This window comes from Gopherus flavomarginatus, chromosome 5 (assembly GCF_025201925.1).
Source record: "Gopherus flavomarginatus isolate rGopFla2 chromosome 5, rGopFla2.mat.asm, whole genome shotgun sequence".
NCBI classification, from domain to species: Eukaryota; Metazoa; Chordata; order Testudines; family Testudinidae; genus Gopherus; species Gopherus flavomarginatus.
This window is the reverse complement of record NC_066621.1, coordinates 118,001,982-118,023,660: the sequence shown is the minus strand read 5'-3', so window position 1 is coordinate 118,023,660 and position 21,679 is coordinate 118,001,982. Positions and strand designations below refer to the sequence as shown.

At 45.4% G+C, this 21,679-nt stretch overlaps 1 protein-coding gene across 17 annotated transcripts in view; it reads right to left on the bottom strand.

Moving 5' to 3' along the window:
- Nucleotides 1–19,502, bottom strand: part of GPATCH2L (G-patch domain containing 2 like) — a 57,694-nt gene extending 38,192 nt beyond the window's left edge. For 5 of the 17 annotated variants that reach the window (XM_050955709.1, XM_050955715.1, XM_050955720.1 and 2 more), the window contains exons 1-8: nucleotides 18,958–19,212; nucleotides 17,309–17,976; nucleotides 11,773–11,837; nucleotides 8,915–9,091; nucleotides 8,245–8,324; nucleotides 5,858–5,925; nucleotides 4,885–4,939; nucleotides 1,955–2,040 (exon numbers count right to left, since the gene is read on the bottom strand). In XM_050955709.1, coding sequence (XP_050811666.1) covers nucleotides 1,955–2,040; nucleotides 4,885–4,939; nucleotides 5,858–5,925; nucleotides 8,245–8,324; nucleotides 8,915–9,091; nucleotides 11,773–11,837; nucleotides 17,309–17,967 — 1,190 coding nt within the window. In that variant the 5' untranslated portion in view covers nucleotides 17,968–17,976; nucleotides 18,958–19,212. Of the gene's footprint in view, nucleotides 1–1,954; nucleotides 2,041–4,884; nucleotides 4,940–4,996; nucleotides 5,037–5,857; nucleotides 5,926–8,244; nucleotides 8,325–8,914; nucleotides 9,092–11,772; nucleotides 11,838–17,308; nucleotides 17,980–18,957; nucleotides 19,214–19,405 lie in introns of those variants that run through there. The other 12 variants (XM_050955723.1, XM_050955724.1, XM_050955711.1 and 9 more) reach the window with 11 other exon arrangements.
- Between the last annotated feature and the right edge of the window lie 2,177 nt (nucleotides 19,503–21,679).

Here is a 21,679-nt window from a genome sequence, read left to right as displayed (position 1 = left end):
TGACCCTTGTGTCAAGATTTATGAAGGCTGTTTATGAACCTTTTTAGTGGCTCTGTAAGGGGTTAAAGGAGAACTTGGCTTTGAAGAGCAACTGTGTTGTGGGGACATTTCTATAGTGGAGTCTGTGAAAGTGTGCTGACGTTTTTATACTTTTGGCAACACCTTTAGGTAAAGCAAAGCACTTTCCATTAAGATTTCAGTCTTACCTAGGTACATGTGATTGCGCATGCATTTTCATTTCTACTGCATCTTTCCTCCTAAAGGATTTTTAAGCACTCTTCACACTATATACTGGAACCACTTCATCCTCATTGCAGGCCCCTGAAATGCAGCCACCTCTAGAGTGGAGAAACCACTTGTTTAACAGCACAGGGCAACACACCACCACAGATTAGGAGAGGGGGTAAAGAATGCAACATCTGCTTCAAGCTGCAGAAGAAATTGAGACAGGAGGCAATTTGCAGGGTTAAAGTTTAAAGATTAAAGGGCCAGCACATGAGGTTTATTCTTTGAAATAGGGCAGTAGTTTCTGAAGGACAGGTCTTAGGATACATGCACACCCATCCCTTGGTTACTAAATTATTCATGTTGCAGAAATGAGAAACTCCAATGATGACACTTGCTTCAGAAAACCCTTGTTCAACATGGCCATAACCAGTAGCTTAGGAGCACGGCAGGGCTTTCACAGGCCAAGCCAGGTGCCACCAGCTTTTTCCTGATTGGATTCATTAACAGGAGACAGGTTTGTTTTTTATAGGGAGAACAGGGAATGGCTGGTTCCACTTGTAGCACTGGACATATGCTCAGTGCACTGGAAGGGACCTGCTCTCTGCATTATGTAGAGATGCAGCTCCAAGCTTCATGGTGGAGTTTACAGGGATGCAAGGCAAATATGAAGGCAAGAACCATTGAGAGGAGCAGGTTTGCTGGCTGTTATTCTCTTGGATTCTTTTTACTCTCATCCTGCCACTGCTCCTCTAGCTGCTGTGTCCTATGCAGAAGTCACAGACCTGCATGCATGACATCATGGTGCGACATCACGAATTCCCTGCAGAAGTCAGCGGGAGGAGAGGCTAAGCTGGGAAGATGCCAAGCCTTCATTTAGACAAATAACCCTAGTATATTTTTCATGCCCTATTTACTAATTAACAAGTGAAAGGAAACTGAAGCTTTAAGTATGGAGAGCGCCTTCAGAATAAATCTGTCTTTAAGAACATAAGTAGAGTTCCCTTCCTGGCCAGGTTTCATCCACACACAGTAAGAAGGGTGCAAAGGTGCATTACACTTTGACAGCAACAATTGCTGGAGTGACCTCTGTGAGGTCAGCATTTCAATGATTGAATAGTGGCCAGCAGAAGGCACTTGTACAGCACATGACCTTTCCCCCTCAAACCAAACAATACCAACTCAAACATGCCTGAACTCTTGGTCACTCTTGACCTAAGTTTCTCACCATAATGCCACAGCATAGAGATATCATCAGTAATGAAGTCATCTCAGTTTATCTACTGCCAAGTCTGTTATCGGTTCAGGACACCCACTTCAGATACAAGGATCTTAGGGTTCCTCAGTAATGCACATTAGCCTACCACCATCTTCTTTGCAGTTTGTTTTCCAATTCTAATAATAGGCAACGATATGGCCATCTATATCTTCACATGATCTACAGCAACCCACCAGCTTGGTATTACTGGGCACTGTGTGGCAGAGGTCCAGCCTATATTTCAAACCCAGACCATTGTTCTGTCCCCAGCACCTTATTGCTCACTACTCTGCATGTCACTGGCAACTGAGTGGAGACCAAACTCATGGCATGTGTACACCTTATCAGGATTGAAATCCAGGTTTCCAAGAGTATTAACCCACAGGCCTATTAGTACGGAATGAACCCGACATGTACCAAAGGAAGGGAAATGAGACAATCCTCATAATAGGAGCAAAGCAGGGGGATTACCTGGCAGTGCAGTGTGCTGGTGAGCATCTTCTGTGGGAGGCATCAGCAAGAACATCCAGAGAGTACAAAGGAGATAACGGATTGAACTGGAAAGTCCAAGAGAGATTATTTAAGCAGTGTTTAAAGGAACAATTTCCAGATGCAGCAGCTCAAATCCACTTTTCCACATCAGCTCACGCAGTATTCAGAACCTCTCCAGCACACCATCACATAATGGGGGCAAGTGATATCTGATTCTGTCCCTTCCACGACCCTCTTTCAAGGAAACAACCCGGCAGAGGAGTTGCTCCTCCTACTCAGCACACAAGCATTAGGGTAAACAAGAGCATATTCAGAGAGCCCTGTATGGAACTGCTGCACTCCATGATGAGAGTCCACCTCTCCCAGGGAAAGCTTCCTGCCCATGTCCTTGGGTCTAAGGATAAAAGTTACTTCCATAAATACAAGATGCAAGTAAAACTGTTCCTCATGTTGGACACTTGGATCAATGGAGCAGATTCATTACCAGAAGACTAACCATCCTCCTGAAAGCTTAATTTCAAGGCTCAATTCAAAGAGAACCCCCCATTGCTTCCACAGCAAAGGGACTAGCTGAATGAGAGATCCCCTCTCCCAGTTAGCAAGGTCTCTCACATCAGGGACCTTTTTTAAGCCAATTTCAGAGAAACAGGGACATTCATCCACCTCCTTCTGGTCTTTAGACTAGTTGAAGATCTGTCACACTGCAGACACTGGAATAGCCTAGGAGCGATCAACCCTATTAAGGGCAGTTTATCTTGAAGGACAGAAAAAGAATAAAAAGATTTTCAGGGTTAAGAGAGGGGTAGAAATTGAACAGTCACTAATCAACCACATGATGACATGGTACAACATTTACTCAATTTGGAAACAGACTGCAGAATTCATCCTGCTAGCTGCCCTGTGGATGCCTGCATTAACCTCCCAAGTGACCACATGCATCATCATCCTCTCCTCCTGTTTGTTCTGAACTTAGGCCAGAAGCTCTTCAGGGCAGGGAATCCATTTTTGTGTGTGTTATAAAATGCAAGATACATCTCCGGTACTCTATCCTAAAATAAGGAGAGATAACTTACCTTGTACAGTAACTGGAGTTCTTTGAAGTGTGGCCCCCTATGGGTGTCCACAGAAGATGTGAATGTGCCTTCAATAGGAGATTTTTGGCAGCACTGCCTGTTTGGTCCGGGCATGTGCCCTAATTGTTGTAATGGCTCATACCAAGGGCATACAGGTCTGTGACAAACAAACTGCCATCAGTTCCTTCTCTACTGCAAAGTCTCACAGAGACAAAGATGCCAAAGCAAAGAGGAAGAAGGGTGGGTAGTGGAGCACCAAGAGGGGGACACATCTTCAACAACTCCAGTTACTTTACAAGGCAAGTAACCTCTTCTTCGAGTTGTGTCCTTATGGTGGCTCCACTTGAGGTATCTCCTGAGCAGTACCCTCTGAAGGAGAGGAGAGCTTTGGAACCCAGTCTAGAACTGTTTGCAGAATTGCAGAACCAAAGGCAGCATCTTTCTTTGAGATACGCACTAAAGCACGGTGTCTTGAGAAGATGCGAACTGAAGCCCAGGTAGCAGCAATGCATATTTCTGGTATAGGAACTGGGGTGGTTCACCTGTCACAGACCTATATACCCTCAGTACAGGGCTTGAGGATAGCTAGGGTGCATGTGTGGATTGAACAGGCATTGCTATCAAACATTTCCAATCAAAGGCACGTGCAGCGCATGTGCATCTCAAATGGAGCACCCACAGGGACATTTTTCAAAGAACTGGGCACTCGTGCTTTTAAGAAATGATAAATTAATAATCCATCAGCTATGAAAGGACCCTGGTTATAAACACCACTCAGGAATCCAGAGCTCAGTGACATCTTTTATAAACAAAGGGCTTGATACCGGCTGAAGAGATGCTATAATCTCTGAAACATCAATTATCAGACAGCTTCTCCTTTAAATGGAGCATGATTCTATTGTCAGACAAACATTACAACAGTATTGTGGGGAGGAACCTCCAGTGACTCCTTGTAGCTATTTAAGTTCATCATCATAAGAGCATTTCCTGTGGCTCTCTCAAGGTCTACACAGTCAATCTTCACTCTGACGCTCAGAGCATTACATATTTTGAATGTTAGAGAGTTCTAATAGGGAGGGGACTCTATAGCCTCAAGAGTAGTTCTATTGCCCTGGAGACATGAAGTGCTCACTCAGAGCCACCTGAGACAGTAAAAACTGAAACCCAAGTTCAAAAACAAGGTGCATTCAATATCAGTGTCTGTGAAACAAAATAAGCATCTGACCACTGAACAGAAAGAGGCACTATTGCTGTGAGGAACCAGACAGTACTGGTGTGCCTGAGGAAGAGGCCCATTGCCTTGGCAGAGTTACAGAGACTGGGCTCTTCTGCTTTGGCTAGATGAGCCAATTGTCACTGAATCTGATCTAGATAATACACTTATTGGAGAAGACTTGAGAGTGTGCACTTACATAGGGGTGACGGAAAGCAGAAGGGGTGACTATTCTCCCTCCTCATCACTTTCCAGTACTTCCCTGGTCTGGTTGCTATTTAACTACAATCAGGCCAACAGCTTTTCTTCCTCTGCAGGATCACCAGGAAAAAGCATGACCCAAAATGGATGGATGTGAAGGATTTAAAAGGAGAAAAAGTCCCATTCACGGGGTTTGCAGAGAATTCTGTAAGGCCAGAGTTTCTACAGCCAAGAAGACCCTCCCTCTAGTTCATTGTCACAGAGGAAGTTAAACCACCAGACAAACAGAGGGAGATTTCAAAAGACTAGGGTCCTAGGGAGCTACTCGGTACCAACAGCCCATATGATCCCTAGCATGCAGGATGTACTACAAGCTGAGAAGATGTCAGTTAGAGTGAGATGAAGGGCTGGGGCTGCCTTACCTCATGTGCACAGGCCACAATATGGTGGAAATCAGAAGTCAGCACTTTGTTCTTTCTAGAAAGAAGGAAACCAAGTGAGAAAATAAAAAAGGGCAGAACAGAGCCATCTTACCTGGTTGCGGTCTCTCTTCCCCATCGATGGTAACCAGAAACTGGAGAGAGGAAAGATGGAATGGGAGACAGAGAAAGGAAGGAGCAAGGAGGGGGCAGGAGGGTGAGGGGGAATAGGGAGAAGGGGAGAAAAAAAATAGAGATGGAGAAAAAAGGGAGAGAGATTAAACATTGACAGGACTCATACTAAAAATGACAAGTTTTAGACACAGGGAGCCAAGGAGGCAGGACGTGAATCTGGATGCTGACAGCCAGTGAAGACAGGATTCACTGCAGCCTGATCAGGAAAAGCCACCCTACCTGTCAAACCACCACAGTGGCAGTTCCAGGGAAACCCACCCTGATCACCCATGGTACTGGTTACGATTAGGAGGCGGAGTTGGGAGGGAAATGCAGAACATTGCTTCTGCGGAGAAGGCAAACTGGCTGCTGTCCTGTCAGCATCACTTCTGCTGCCCAGCTCTGTTCCCATGGTGCTCCTCCATACACAGTGCTACTCAATAAAGAGATTCGAGGACAGAGGTCCTCTAAGGCTGTGCTGGGGACCAACGGATTTGAGAAGTGCATGTGGTAAAGGTGGGAGAAGGAGGAAGGTTTGATGTAATTAAAGGGATAGCATGCCGTAGCCATACATTGGGGCAGACCCATAATGGGGGGATATGAGCAAATGCAAATAGGACAGAAGGGAGGAACAAGTCAGTTTTGGACCCAACTATCTCCCATCTCACAGGTTATTTTGTTCTCACTCTGTCCAGTCCCAGTGAGCAGATGGAAAGAGGTAGTCTCAACATATTGCACAGTTCACCCTCCCCTTCACCTACTCAAAGTGCTAGACCATAATCAGTAGCAGATAGGTCCTTACTCTTTTTGACGTGGGTCACTAACGATGTGACCCATCCTCTCACTGCCCAGAGTGCTCAAGCTGGTTTCCTGAAACATAAAAATAGGCAAAAGCTTCATCTGAGACATTCCCCCTACTTCTCCAAGAAGCAGACAGCAGAGACACCATAAATATATTCAAGGTCCCGTTTTCCCAGAGTAACCTCTCTGGCAGTGAGGACTGTGAATCCCCTCAGGGACACAAGGCTCCTATAAGCAGTTACTCCAGGCTGCTGGGTGAGGTGGGCAGGAGACTCAGCTCAGGCAGCAAGGAGTTCCTATAGTTCCTACGAAGTGGAACCATCAGCTCCTCTTTCTCATGAAACTGAACCTTCCTCCTTCTCCCTCCTTTACAACATTAACTGCACACGCACAAAACAAGTGTGTGTGTATGTGGCGGGGGGGGGGGGAGGGGAATTTCACCAGTACCGAGAAGGGAACTGAAGGGCTCCACATGGGAGCTTGGACTGTCCGAAAGCAGCCGATTCAGTAAAAGCCCCTGCAGCAGTTGAGTAAAAGCACATTCCAGGAGGGAGGAACTGCTTTGGGAGCTTGGTTCTCACCAAAATGCATGTTTGTTGCCTGCACACATTCACACAGGAGGCTCTAAATATCAGGCTGTTCATCTTCACATAGCAATTGGCCATAAAAAAAGGCGCTGTGGGGGGAGGGGTGGGGAAAGAAGTGTATGTCAGGATCCAGATATGAGGGGAAAAGGCTTCACAGGTCAGACTCTCCAGAGCTTATGCCAAACTCCCAAATGGTCACAAATGAACATGAGGTTTAGGGGAGGCAGCGGCGGTAGCAGAGGTGAACAAAGATGAGCTATTTGTTACAGCAGGAAAATTATTAACTTAAAGTGCCGTAACGTTTAAATTTACAGTTTATTACTGTGTAAATTACAAGCCGTACTTTGGGTAATTAGCAGCTCGCTGGCGGGGAGCGCTGAATGAAACTCATTATTTATGATTACAATTTGCGGGGGAGGGGGAACAGTGACCTCCGCTGGAAATGACAAAGATCCCTTTAAGGTGATGAAGATGAATTAAACAAGTAAATATTATCCTTCTCATTTGGGATCGTTAGAGGAGCCTCCAACAGGCACAGGCCCCTGCAGTTGGCCTGAAGAGCCCTGCTCAAAGCAGATTTCACATCAGCTGAGGACTCTTATTTTAAATGGTGGCTCAACTAAAGGTGAATGGGCTGAAGAAGGGAAGAACAGGAGCTCTTGAATGTGACTAATAGAGAAGGGAGAGGAACTGCACCCGACACATACACCACAAACTCTGAATCATCGGAGGCGCTGTCCTCACAAAGTGGGAGGGTTTCCTCTCTGCAGCTGAAAGGTCTTACCCTTCCCCCCAGTCCTTAGGCAGGAGGCTGGCTGGGAAACTGGACCTTCACCAGTGAATATAAACCAGAGTCTCCAAGAACGCAGAGTAAGTCCCACCAATAAACACCCAATCCCTCACCTTCCTTTATCCCCAAAAGCCACCTTACTCCATCATGGCTGATAGCTCCGCTCTCCGCCCCATCATCCCAACATTGACATGGCTTTCCTCTTTCCCACCACATGCAGGCTTGTGGTAAATCCTGTCTCTCCTTTTGTAACAGATAAAAGATATGTTCTTTTCTCTCTATGCCAACTGCTGTAATCCTGGCCAAGGGTTCTGGTCATTTCTTGCATTCATTAGTGGAACCTTCTCCCTGACCTCCTGTCCTTTCAGCCATCCAAAATGATGCAGCTAAAATCATCACTCTCTGGTGCCAATCAGACTGTGCTACTTCTCTGTTCAAAACTCTGGCTTCTCTTCACCTTCAAAATCAAGTTTAAGCTCCCAGTCTTTGCCTCCCTGGGTTTGAATCTGCACAGCTCTCCCAGATAGGGGGGGAGGGATAGCTCATTGGTTTGAGCATCGGCCTGCTAAACCCAGGGTTGTGAGTTCAATCCTTGAAGGGGCCACTTAGGGATCTGGGGCAAAATCAGCATTTGGTCCTGCTAGCGAAGGCAGGGGGCTGGACTCAATGACCTTCCAAGGTCCCTTTCAGTTCTAGGAGATAGGATATCTCCATTAATTTATTTATTTAAGATACATCAATGCTGTCACTTCCTCCTATGCTCGGCCAAGCTTCCTGTCATATAGCTCCCTCTGTATTCACCCTCCATCTTCCCACCTTCTCTGGCTGCTTGTCTATAGAGTCTTAACAGCCGGCTGAAAACCAAATAGTTATTTTTCAAAGCAAGTAGTATGTGACAGACCATCACACAGGGTCCTTCTGCACAAAATACTCCACCTGCTGCCTTAAAGCAGCAGCTCCGAATTGACCAGCAAAGCAGACACAGAATTACCCTCTTGGAAGGGGCAATACCTTGCCAATGAGTCTCCTACGTCCTTTTCTGAGACAGCGGGCAGCAGCTCCTGGAAGGCGGTTCAGACGAGCATGAAACCCTGAAAACCAAGAAAAGGAAAAGGCTGAGCACTGAAGGCAGAAGGCTGCTCCTGGCAATACAGTGATGAGAGGCCTTTTGCTCCAGTGCCTAGAAGAGTAAGGAATTCAGAATCATGAGAACTGGGTTTTATACTCTGCTCTGTGTGATCTTGGACAAGTCAGAACCTTGGTGCCTCAGTTTCTCCATGAGAAGACTTACCCAAGAGCTACAGATAAAAATCTATACATTATAAAAGGGAGACTGAAGAACTTAGGCAGCTGAAATGAAGGATGACACACCATTTCATAGTGTTTTCTTTTGGTTGGTGCAGACATCTTTAATCTAGACTTCTGTTTGCTTTATAGATAACAGCAAACACAATATCTAAATTCCATTTACTGTAGAGGTACATGCAGAGTGTCCACATCACACCAGTCTAAAGATAGGGCACAACAAATAATCCAAAGCAAGCATATTTTAAAAATCTATAAACAGGTCAACCTTAATATCAGCTTAAGTGGATCATCTCTGTGAATGAAATCTGCTCTCTCTGCCATTTAAGGTTTACAAACACACTTCTGAACCCATCCCATTCCCTGTGGAGCTCACCCCTCTGAGCAGGCCGGGAAGGCAATAGGAATGTAGAGTCGGAGAGTTTTTCCAGGCCAGAGTCCATTCGCTCCACCTCAGACCGGTGATCAGCTCCCCACTTGGGCAGTAGGTTGGGGACGGTGAATCCTGGGACACATTCTCCCTCATAGAACCAATCACTCTGCTCATCATCCCCTAGAGAAGCAGCACAGAGTTAATCCAACATCCCCTCTAAGTGACCATCAAAACGTTACATATTCCACATAAAAAAACTACCAAAGTCATGTAAAGATTCTTTGGGAGTTACTCCTACATTTAATAGCAGTTTTATGTTAAGTTTCATTGATGGTACTATAGTTATGGGGTTTCAACAAGTGCTCCAATTATTCTTATGCTCAGTCTACAGTGGCATAAGCAGCATTTCCCATAGAGTGTAGCATTACCCAGCATGAAGGCCTCTTTGTTGGATGGGTCCTCTTTATTGAGGTGTTTAGAAGGCTGAGGCAGCTTTATTGCTCTATTGTGGCAGTGTCTCTCTGACATTATTTCAGTGCTGCGTGATGTCTGAATACAGGTACAGCTCTTTCTCCAACGTAATTATTGCAGGGGAGGTGGAAGTGTAGTGGCCTGGCAAAAGCATTATGGCTACTACAAAGGAGCCCTCAAAATTGGGGGGCGGGGGGGAAGAGGAGCAAATGCTGCACATGCTACCAACCTGTACATCAGGAAGAATGAGCCACATTCAGAGAACAGTAGCTTCAAGGAAAAGCACATCACTCCGTTAGGAATGGCTGGTGGCTTAGAGCACAGAAAGGGTCAATGAGTATTAATTGTGCCATACATCTGGCTCTATGAAAACTCCTCAGGACCTGTCAAGACCACAACCCACTTATGCCTGGGATAGCAACAACTAATCGCCTCAAAAGTCTCCAAAAAGCAGAGCCAGTGCAATTAACACAGCTGTGTCCTGGTAACTGAACTACACTAGACAATATTCTGTTAAAGCTGCCTGGTTAGAATTCTCCTTGGGAAAGTAACAGGTGAGCAGGCTGAGAAAAAGCAGGCAGCTGCATGCAACATTGGCGTCAGACCTCACCCTGAGACAATAATCCAGTCCTGCATCCACTCTGAAAACCAATCATTAGATAAATGAAGCAAGCAGCCCCGACCACATCAGCAGCCCCCGAAACTACTCGCAATAACAGGCAAGTGCCTTGAATCAGGATAATTCATTCAGACATTTACTCATATATATTTGCTACAGACACTCTAGACAGAGGCTTCAGAAGTGTTAAAAAATTAAATAGGGACTGTTCCCCTAAACACTGGAAAATAGATAATGTGTATAAACATGTCAGCTACTCTGGACACTAGAGCATAAGCTCAGTAACTCATATGTCCAGCAATTTCCTTCAACGTCACTTGCTATATTAGATAGACAATAAAGATCAGCATCCACTGCTCCTACAGTGCTTTTCACCCTGAAAGATCCCAAAGCATTTTATAAACTTATGTTCAAACTATACATAGGGACCACTCCTCCACCAATGAAATGCATCTGCTGCTGGGATGGAAAATACCAACTGTTCCAATAACATAACAGTTAAAGGACAAAAAGGGAAGAAACCTGTATCCAGTTGAAACGACATGGGAAATTTAGTGAAGCAGAATGTAATTAACTAAGTTGGGATTGGGTCAGAACATTAAGTTTAAAGGTGACTTGCAAAGGAAAACAATTGGGCTTGTGCCCTTTCTTTTGCTTCTTTATGATTGATAAAGAAGCTTTGGAAGGAGTTTGTCCAGAAAGGGTATTTTTTTCCTTGCTTGTTTTTCACATTAGAGTGTAAACAGCACCTGAACATTTAAGGCTTTGTCTATGGTGGGAAAATGCATCATGTCAGAAAATGTGTTAACATGTTTTAGATAAAATGATCTCAAATATGAAGTGGCAACTAGTGTAGACAGAGACAGTCATGTTTTTAAAAAAGTAATTTGTAACACAACTGTACTATGCCACATTTGACATATTAGCCAAAACATACTAATTAACATATTTTCTAACATAAAGCATTTTCCCAATGTAAAAACAGCCAAAGACTGGAGAATTAATGAAATTATGACATCACAAGATTTAAGAGGTTGGAACTTGAGAAACAGAGAGAGGAAGGGATTTTTAGTCACTGTTTAAACATTCGTGTTTGTTTCTTTGGTTGACATCTATTTAACTCCAGTACCTAATAATAATCTTGGACAAAGACTGTGTATGTTACAAATTCAACACCAACACCAGTTGAAGTGTGAGAGTCCACAAATTTCTGAGAACTGCTTCTCCTCTGCCCAATACATATATTTTGGTAGTCACACCTCAACCAGGCTTAGTATGTTGCTTGTCATCTTAGATTATGAGCTCTCTGAACCAGTATGTTTCTGTATGGATGGAGCATGACAAGCAGATTGTGGGCACTTTTGCAATATAATATACAAACAATTGACCTCTATTGATAGAGACATCATGGAGTTCTGATGACCTCACTGTAACTAAGCAGCAAAGTCTGAGTAGTCGTCCCCAATAACCCATATATACATATTGCCTTATATCACACTTTCCAGTATTTGGATTTTATACATTTGATAAATATCACGGCATTTAAGAAAAGCATGATTTTTATTGAAATCACATGGAACACCTTTGTGATCTGAGCCAGGTCCTCTGACTCCTAGCTCTTTCCCCAGTCACTATCCCTCCTCTGCACATCCTGATGCCCTCCAATCTCTAGTCCTGCACTGCCTTGAATTTCTATTTGCAAGCATTTACAAGCATAGTAGAAGAGAAATTCCCAAATTGCGCCAGAGGGAAATCACGAGACAATAGTTACCTTGACGGCCTTCGTCATTGGTGAAGAGGCCAGTGTCACTGCTGCTGCATACACTACTGGTTTCACTGCAAAAAACAAACACAGTTAACCGCTGAAGGGTATGCAGTAATAATCTTTTACATTTTGCCAGTGCCCTTCATCCCAAAAGGACCTGAAAGTGCTTTATATACCATACAAAATGGGAATGAATTAATCACTGACACATGACTGCCTCTGGCATGCAACATGACAGCTGTCTAACAGCTCACTATAACATTATGCAGTTTAGGAAGAATCCTGTACCTCGTTAAAAAAAGGAAATTTTAGGTTATCAGAACATAATTATCAAAAATGGGATTAGGCTAGGGCACCAATGCTAACAATCATATTTATGACACTCTCTGCAGATATCCCCTTCTCTGGTAATGACCAGGCAACAGAAATTAAGCTAAATGCTCCCTTTGTGGGTCACTCGATGGCCACTGACAATTGTACCACAACTTTTTCTTTTTAGACAACCATTTTCCAACATAAATGGAACATAAATGTTTTCTCTTCAATGCCTTCTCCTCTCTTTGGCTGGATAAGAGACTGCAAGGGTCTACACTTCAAGCACTACAGCAGCACAGCTGTGTCACTGTAGCATAGACACTACAGCAACAGAAGGGGTTTTTTGGTTATTGTAAGTTCACCTCCTCGAGAGGCACTACCTAGGTTAATGGAACAATTCTTCCCTCAGCCTACATGCATTTACAGTAGGGGCTAGGTTGACCTAATTACATCACACATCACTCATCCAAACAAACTAATACTACATAGAATGCTGCTGTAGGTAACCACCAGTTACACTGAGTTTTAAACTTGGCCACTGCAGCTGCTCCAGAAGACAGTTTACCAAGGAATTTATTTGGAAACTGATCTGAGTAGAAAACTGCTACCTGTCTGTAAAAAGTTTTGAAAAGGTTGAACATTGTGCTGTCAGTTCTAGGTATTTGATGGTTTGATGCTAGGATTTTCTTTTCCAGGACATATTATCCAATACCTCCATTGTTCTGAGATCTCTCAGCAAAAGCAACATCCCTTCTACCCCACAGGTGGGTTACAGGGCCTTATGGAAGAAGTGAATGCTAGCTGTAACTTAGCATCTGAAACAATCTCAACAGCGTGGTTAGATAACAACCCCATGTACTTTGGAAAAGCAACATCACACAGCATGGTGTGTGGTTACACCAGCCGCAAATATCCTCAGGAAACTTTATGGGACACAAAGCAAAGGGATAGTGAGTGTCACCTCATCCACAATTAACTGTAAGTACTCACTAAAACCACATGCTGTGAAGCATATTATTGCTTTTTTAAAAACATGTTCTGTAAACTAGCTAAGACAATCCATTACACTGGATACCTGAAAGTCTGAACCTTCATCAATGCGTTATAGAGTCCATTTTTCCATTGGTAGTTTTAAACATACAGATGGAAGAGGTTGCAAGTCCCTCCCACATTCTAGCATGCAACTTAACACCAAGTTCTAAGCCAGCCTCTTATGAAGTTTGTGCTATCCATCCCCTAACATGCTGTATGAGAAAGGGACAGTACTTAAAGCACAGGACCAGGAAACATAAGAAAGGAAAAGGGTTATTAAACCAAGTTCCTAATCAAATTAACAGCATAGCAGGTGCCTAAAAGTACTGGAAAACCCTGCAGTGCCTTATAGATGCATATGACACCCAGCATTCTACCTGCAGTATTAGCACAAAGGTTCATAGAAAGATATCCTTACCTATATCCCCTTTATATTTCAGGCCTGGAAAACTGAGCATCCTGTACACAAGCCTTTCCTCAGGTCCAGTAAGCACTGATTAATGACCTCCACCTGCAAAGGAGGCTACTTACCTTAACCATGAAATAATGAATGCTATTGATCCGACAAGCTACTGCTATAGAGTGTTATTGATCGCCCAATCTTTGGTTAAAATGGTCCTCATTTAGCAATTTCACTGTCGCAAACACCTGGAGCAAAGCACGCTTATAATTAAATAGTTTGGGGGAGTTAAAGTGAGAGGTGATGGACAGAGATTTCTGCTTTCCGACGTTTATTCCTGCTCCTGAGCTATTGTTTGTGTCAGGAGGGATATTGATTTTCTATAAAAATAAGAAAACAAGAAGCACCAAGGGGCTGCAGAAGGTCAGGCCGGGCTGGAGAAGGAGGGGGAGGCTAAGCACTCTGTCTCTGTCACTTGCCTTCCAGGAGAAGGGGATTTTTTCTTTCCTGAGAGATCAGCCTCTAATACATCAGCTGAGCCAGGCTCATGACTGCCACTACAGGCTGTCACCAAACCTGCTACTATTTAAAAGGAACTAAACTACAAACTGGGGAGTAACTGGTCATTCTATGAGCCCTGAATACATCAAGATAAAACAAGGGCTCAGCTTATCACTGGCTGGTAAACTTAGTACAACATCCAATTTGAAACTGAGCGATACAAAAGAAATCTAGTTAGATTTTGTTCTATGTGAAAGATTAGACAGACAATGTGAACTTGAGGTAGCACATGTGTTACTCACGGATGTTCTCAGACAGCCCTTGGACTATTCTGGTTTGATCTGCCCTATGAAATCACATTAAGCAGACAATTCAGACAGCATATATCTAAGACACATGAGACAGACGTTCAGGGCTTCCATTTATAGTTTCAGTTCCCCATTGTGTGGAAGAGCTCCAAAACATTAAAAGGGGAACCTGGTGGAGAGGTTTTACCTAAGACGTTTACTAATCACCACCATTGTACTGGTAGCCCAAAATCTCAAATGTCTCCTAAAGTTAATCCATTTGTTTCTCTCACTCTTGGTTTCCCCTTCCTTTTGGATATCAGGCTTTGATTCCCCTCTCATACCACTCTTAGATCAGTCATTTGCTCCCTCACCACATTCCTATGTATATTTCCTTTCCCCCCTTCATTTCAGTCTCCATCTCCCCCACTTTTATGTGGGATGTTGCCTATTCCATTATCTATGTGTGTGGGAGGATATTCCAAAATTATTCATCCCCCCACATCCCACTCTGAAGACATGATATGGTAACAAAGCTTTCTCCAGTATAAAACTGAATACAGCCCCACTGGTAATCCAACAAAGCTGCTTCCTCATTAAGGTCCTGATCCAAAGCTTATTAAGTCAATGGGAGCCTTTCCATTGAATTCAGTGCGCTTTGGATCAGAGCATAAGCAAAGGGAAGTGATGCAAGTGCTGAGTGTTTTAGCTCCACAGAGAGGCTAGCTCCTGCTAATCCAGGAGGAAGGAGGATGTGGGAAACATCACTGCTGAATGATACAAGACATTTGTTCCCCTAGTGGCTAAGTGTGCTGCCTTTGCAGTACTTACAATCTCTGTTGACAGGAGAAGTGAGAAACCCAATTCAATCCCAAACTGATGTACCACCGCCACTAGAACACTCATGCTGCTTCCTGGCCCCACTTGCTTTGTCAATCACCTTTCCTCTTGCCTGTTTATGGCTATACTCATGACCATTTTCTCTCCTCCCTGTCCAGTTTTCACATGTTCCTCAGGATATGCCCTTGCTGCAGCTGTACAAAGCACTTCAGTGGTATCAGACGGAGCATCTACAGCAGAGTGAAAGTGATGTACGCATACCAAGTTTCACTCTGCTGTGTCTAGTAGGGAAGCACTGTATTTAGTGCAGGAGAGGCAAAGGTACGATCCCGCACTGCTGCCAAGAGCATTCTACAGGGAGAACTAATGCACATGTATTCTCCCTCTAACTTCACTCCACTCCCCTCAACAAGCCACATCCCAGACCATACATGTGGAGGTGAGATAGTCAAACCATTTGATCTCTGGATTTCCAAAGAGAATCCAAAGGATTTGGCAGCAGATGACAAGTGTCATTGGATGCAAACATATACACAATAAGCCCTGGTCTGCATTACCGAGTTAGGTCAATGCAAGGCAGTTTACATCGACCTAACTCTCTAAGCATCTACACTAAAATGTAGCTCCCACCGATGTAACTCACCAACTACTCCAACTTAGGGCTTGTCTACATTTACAAGTTATAGAGTCGTTACTTGCTGGCTCAGGGGTGTGAAAAGTCACCTCCTTGAGTGCAGCAAGTCTGAGCACTTTAAAGCAGTAGTGTAGACAGGCTCCCAGCGCTGGGAGCCATGCTCAGAGCTAATCCCCTTGTGGAGGTGAATTACTAGGAGTGCAGGGAGACCTCTCTCCCAGCACTCAGACACGACCACACATGCACTTCAAAGCACTGCTGCGGGAGTGTTCCCAGAAGTTTCCAGTGTAGACATACCCTTAATAACTCCACCTCTGTGAGAGGTGTAGTGCTTACATTGATTTAGTTAGGTTGACGCAGAATCAGTGTAGACAATGTGTTGCTTACATCGACTGTTGCTAATTTTCAGAAGCCGCCCCACACTGACAGTTAAAACAGTACAAGCACTCCTGGTGAAGATGCGCACCACTGACACAAGGAGCATAGTATGGACATACAAAAGCAATTTAATTAATGCAGTGGCTGTATGTCATGGTAACTTGGGTCAACATAATTTTGTAGTGTAGACATACCCTAATTAGTCTAAGGGAAAGAAACCAACTGAGGGAAAACAAAACAATCACTCAGTGCATTTCTCAGGTGATGGACCAAAACAAAGCTGTGTGTTTGCTTTTTCAAGGGCTGGCACAGAAAAGGTTGGATGAAAGCCAGCTGGTTTAAGTTCAACTGAACATGATGGAAGAGATACTGATTGGTGTAGAAAGTACCTCGAGGAGGCTACCAATGTCTATTACTGCTCTATCAAGTGAGGGAATCTATCTGCCCATTGTCATGGATGTACATTCTCAAGATGCTACTCAATATTTCCTCTCTGGTACTACTAGATAAAAATATCTTTTCCCATCTTCAGATGTCAAAAAAAGCATCCTCTCTTCAGTAGGAAAAGCCTCACCTAGATCTATGCCTTTGTTACAACTACACTAGACAACTAACATGCACTAACTTGTAAATAGAACAATATTTTGATGAAGGTACATATAGTCACTGGTCACAACAGGAAACTTGTTCTGTTTTCCTTTGTTGTTTCTCATAAACCCTTGGAAACATGAAACTGAAATCAGTCTCATCCCTCACTCACAGACTTGTCAACCTGGTTTTCCCTGCAAAGACTAGAGTTACTAGCATGCTGGTTGTCACTGTGAAGACAGAGACAACAGACTTCCCATTGGAGCTACAAGTGCATCGGTTTGTTACGAGTACAACATACACGTCACTACTGAGTCATGAAGACAACATGCACATTGATTTAGCACCACAGGATTGCTTGCAAGGACTGCAGGCAAGTGTCTGCACCTTGTGAAAGGTTTGGAGATTCTTTTTTCTTGTATCTTTAAGGGAAAAGTAGCCTTTTTTTTTTTTTTTTTTTTTTTTAAAGAGGGAACTACCTAGAGCAGGGCACAGTCTTTGCAAGCAGCTGTAAAGGAATTTGATAATCTGATCGTGGTAGGGGAAGGAAAGGCCTGGAGAGCTCACCATTCAGACATGTTTTCATCAGAACCCTGTTTTTGTTCATCCGCTTCACACTCCATCCTCTCCTTCCTCCCACCTTTACTGAGGAAGGGCCTGTTCTCTGCTGTCTCACAGAGGCCATGGCTGGATGAAGTCCAGGGGGCATTCTCCTTCCAACGTGACAGACGCTGCTTCTTGGCTGACTTGAACCTATAGCCCCTCTCATAGTTCCACTCCGACACCTTGAGTTTCTGCTGGAGGCTAGCAGCTACCTCTGAGGTCACACGTTTCACCTTCCGGCGGCGCCTGAGGGGTCGGCAGGGTCCATTTTCTGTGAAGGAGTCTGACTCATGCCAAGAATGCTGCTTGCTCTTTAGGGTGGCACTCAGAGCTGGGTGGCGTTTGGCCACAGCCATGTCATCTGAGTCACTGAAGTTCGCAGTCAACACCTCACGACAGTCCTTCATGGCTTCGTCCAAGCTTGATTCCGAAGCCTCACTGTAGCAGCAGGCATGCTCTGTTTGGTGCGTGAAGTCTGACCGCCGCTTACGACCCCTTCTCTTGCGAAGCTGCCGTCGCTGCTGCCGTGGGCTCAGGGCCATCTCTTCCCACAGCTCATCCAGCTTGTTTTGTTCTGAGGTCTGCTCCAAGGCCGAGGCCAAGTCATGCACCAGCTCATCCATGGGAAATGTCTACTAAACACGAAAACAAACAATTAGTACCAGCCACTAATGTCGCTGTAAAAGCACATCACTAGATCAGCATAAACGAGAGCCTTCTTCACACCAGCAACTTGGTTAGACACTCACCTTGGACCTGCCCAATAGGACTAATGCAGGCAAACTGTTCTTCTTGTGTTACAGCTCAGTCTTCCCTTTAAAATTAGGGCTACTACTTCCCCTTCCCAGCCAAGAGCATCTCATGCTATAGCAATTAGAGACAAGTTTATGCCTGACATGGACATGAGACTGCATGTTCTTCCTTGAAGCACTATATCACAGTATCCAGCCTAAAAGTGAAAAGCCTGCATTCAGAACACCATGTGATGTCATACCATCAGCAGTTATAAGCAAAAAACAGGATCAGACCTGCTCAGTACATGGATTGGAGACCTCTACCAGTCACATAGGGACTGAGTGACTTAATAGGTGGCACACTTGGGTCAGACCAATGGCACAATGGGCATTAAAGACTCTATGCTGCATGAGGGTCAGTCTTTCCAAAGAGGAAAGTCTCATTCTAATGCAGTTACGAAGGTTCCATGATACTTCCCCCCCTCCACGCCTTTTTTTTTTTTTTTTTGAGGTGGGGGAATCAGGCATTAACTCCTGGAGTACTGATCAAATTTCAGTCTGTAATTATAGTCTAGTTTGTTACATCTCCCCAGCCATTGCAGTTCTATATGGGATTGTCCTTCATCTCTCACCCAAAATTGGTCTGTAGTGTTGCTGTGCACTATCAAACAGCTGTGATTTCCGCACCCCATAAATGACTGCTCACTCGATACACAGTGTGTCTTTAATCTAATGCACTTTGGAGTAAGATACTACAAAAACAAGATCCTGTTATTACACAATGAATCCACGCCTACTAAGATGCTGACACCTTCTAACCAGAGAAACAAACTGAACCCACAACACAGAAAACTGAAAACACTGTATGGGAATATTTACAATAGATTTGTGTACACTGGGGTAGAGCCGCCTCAGGAAATAGAAGACATTGTGCCCTGCCCTCCGCCAGAGCCCTGATGGGGCCAGGACCTAGGGATCGAGAAGCTTCAGGGAAACACACAGGACAAGCAGGTAAAATCCTCCATCACCCAACCCCAGCCCAGACCGATGCTAGGACTCGTGTTCCATTTCCTCAGCTACTCTCCAGCTCATCTCCCCACCGCCGGCTGTCACCCTTCGGCCGGAACCACCCTCGGCGCCCTCCCTGCCTGGGCCCCATCCCCCCGGCCCTGCCCCCCACACGGGCCCCAGCTGCCCCCTGTCCCTGTCTGGCACCACCCCAGGCCCTGGCATCATCCCCCGGCCTATGTCAGCCCTTCGCACTAACCAACCCTCCCACCCCCAGGCCCGGGCCGGGCCAGGCCAGGCCTAGGCGCGTCTCACTCACTTACCCAGCGCCCACCTCAGCCTCTCCGCTGTCCTCGGCCTCCTCTCGGAACAGGACTTCCGGTCGCGGGGGTCACTTCCGCCCCGCACAGCACCACGCCCCCTCATCGTGCACACTTCCGCCCCGCGCGGCGGGGGACGTACGAATGATGAGCGGTTGTAGGAGGCACGTGGTGCGGAGACGGGGGCCGCGTGTATGTGCAGCCCTCTGAGGGCTGCGGAGCTCAGGCTAGAGGGGAGAGACGATGCGTGCGCTGTGTTCTCTGCTCTCTCGGACTCTTTCTTTGCAGCGGCAACAGCTTGCCAGGCAGGGGGCCGGCCCCACTGCTGTGCTGTCTAAACAGAAACCTGGAGTCTTGCTGTGACTCAGCCTGTCCACCCTCTCCCAGGGAACTGGAACCACTGCCTCCTTCCCTCTCAAGGCAATGAGATCTTCTGGGGACCCCACCAAGAGCCCTAGACTAGGACCTAGCTTTAAGCACAGCAGCAGTGGTGAGATCTCAGTGGTTTGAGCACTGGCCTGCTAAACCCAGGGTTGTGAATTCAATCCTTGAGGGGGCCATTTAGGGATTTCGTTGGGGATTGGCCTTGCTTTGCGCAGGGGGTTGGAGTAGATGACCTTCTGAGGTCCCTTCCAACCCTGATATTCTCCGATTCTATGATCTCGGGGTTGGGTGGGACTCTTTTACCCTGCTCAGATTATTTGTTGAGCCTCATCTTTGCTGTACAGGTATGAGCACAAGACTCCTACCCCAAGGAGCTCACAATAGGACAAGATGATAGGCAGGTGAGACACAAGCCAAAATCATTCTTGGCATGATAAAATCTGTGTGAATAAAGTCAGAGGAGATTGAGGGCTTGGGTCTCTATCAGAGGTGGATGTGACCCAGCTAGTGCCTGCCCCCAAGGTACGCTACATCTACAGAGTGTGGTGGTTGGCTGAAGTGGACAGATAGGATTAAATCAGTCTTTATCCTACTGAATGGGTTTATATCCTGTATGCCCAGTTGTTATTATTGTCTGTGTTTACAGATGGCACCCAAACACAAAAGGCAGTGGATACCTCACATAGCAGTATTGCAAACGTATGTTACATACAAAAAAGCTGTTTGTTACAGGGGAGAGTGCAGCACTCAAAAGTCAGGGAGTGGCAACATTCAGGTTGTTCACACATTACCATATGACATTCAATTACAGGTCCATGGACTGTTTTCTCTACCTCATTCAATGCACATGTTGTACAGTCACAGTGAATAAGGCAGATGCCTACCAACATATGGTCTCACTCTGCTTGGTATCCCCTTTGGATTACCTTTGTTTGACCCTTTGACCTTCACACCAGCCTGTTACATTTTTGGTAGTCCCCTGTAATTATTTGAGTACCTGGACCTTGTGGAGCCTCCCCTAAGGCTGGGGGAGGATCCTTTAGCAGTGGGTGGGCACTTCCCAGAATCCAATAGGAATGTATGGTCCCATGTACACCATTCAACCTCTGCACACTCCTGCCTCATTCACTCTCCATCCTGTATATTGAATGAATGGGGGTCCTGCAGAAAAAAAATAGTATGTAATCATGTAATTACAGACTGCATGTCCAATGACCACCTGGTCTAGTGGTCAGCTCACGGCTTTGTATCTTCTCTCAGCCTAGTCATTCCAGAGAAGGCTGACGGGTGCCACAATCACCTCTATATACTCCAACCCTCCTCCACCCCCTGAAATTCTGTCACTACAGTGGAGCAGCAGAGGGGGGAGATAGGGGGACCCACACCCACTCCAGGTCCCAACACAGGGCCCTAGGGTTTATCAAAGTACCCAGCCCACTTACTGAGCTACTCCAAATTATGTTTTCCCTTGGGTACTTCCTAGCACACTAGAGCTCCTCAGTTTGGGGCATGGTGACTTAGCAGACTCTCATTAGTCTCTCTTTTAGGGTTTTTCAGCTCCCAGAGGGGGAGCAAGCCTTGTCCCTGCTACTAGAGCAGTCATCACAAAGCTTTTGCCACTCCTGCCACAGCCGCAGCCTTGCTTCCTGATGCCACATGCAACTCATTTCCCGCCTTTTCCTGGGCTACCAGTGTCCTTTTAAACTGTTCCTCCACTGAGAAAATGCCCTGCACCTCCCTAGCCCAGTATTGCTGTACTCCCAGTCCTGGTTCAGAGTGGGGCCTGTGGATGCCATCACACTGTATTATACTGCATAAGCACATGGGTCAGAGGTAATGTTGCATTTGTTTTGGCATTTACTAGAAAACATCTAGCCCTTCTTTTGGAG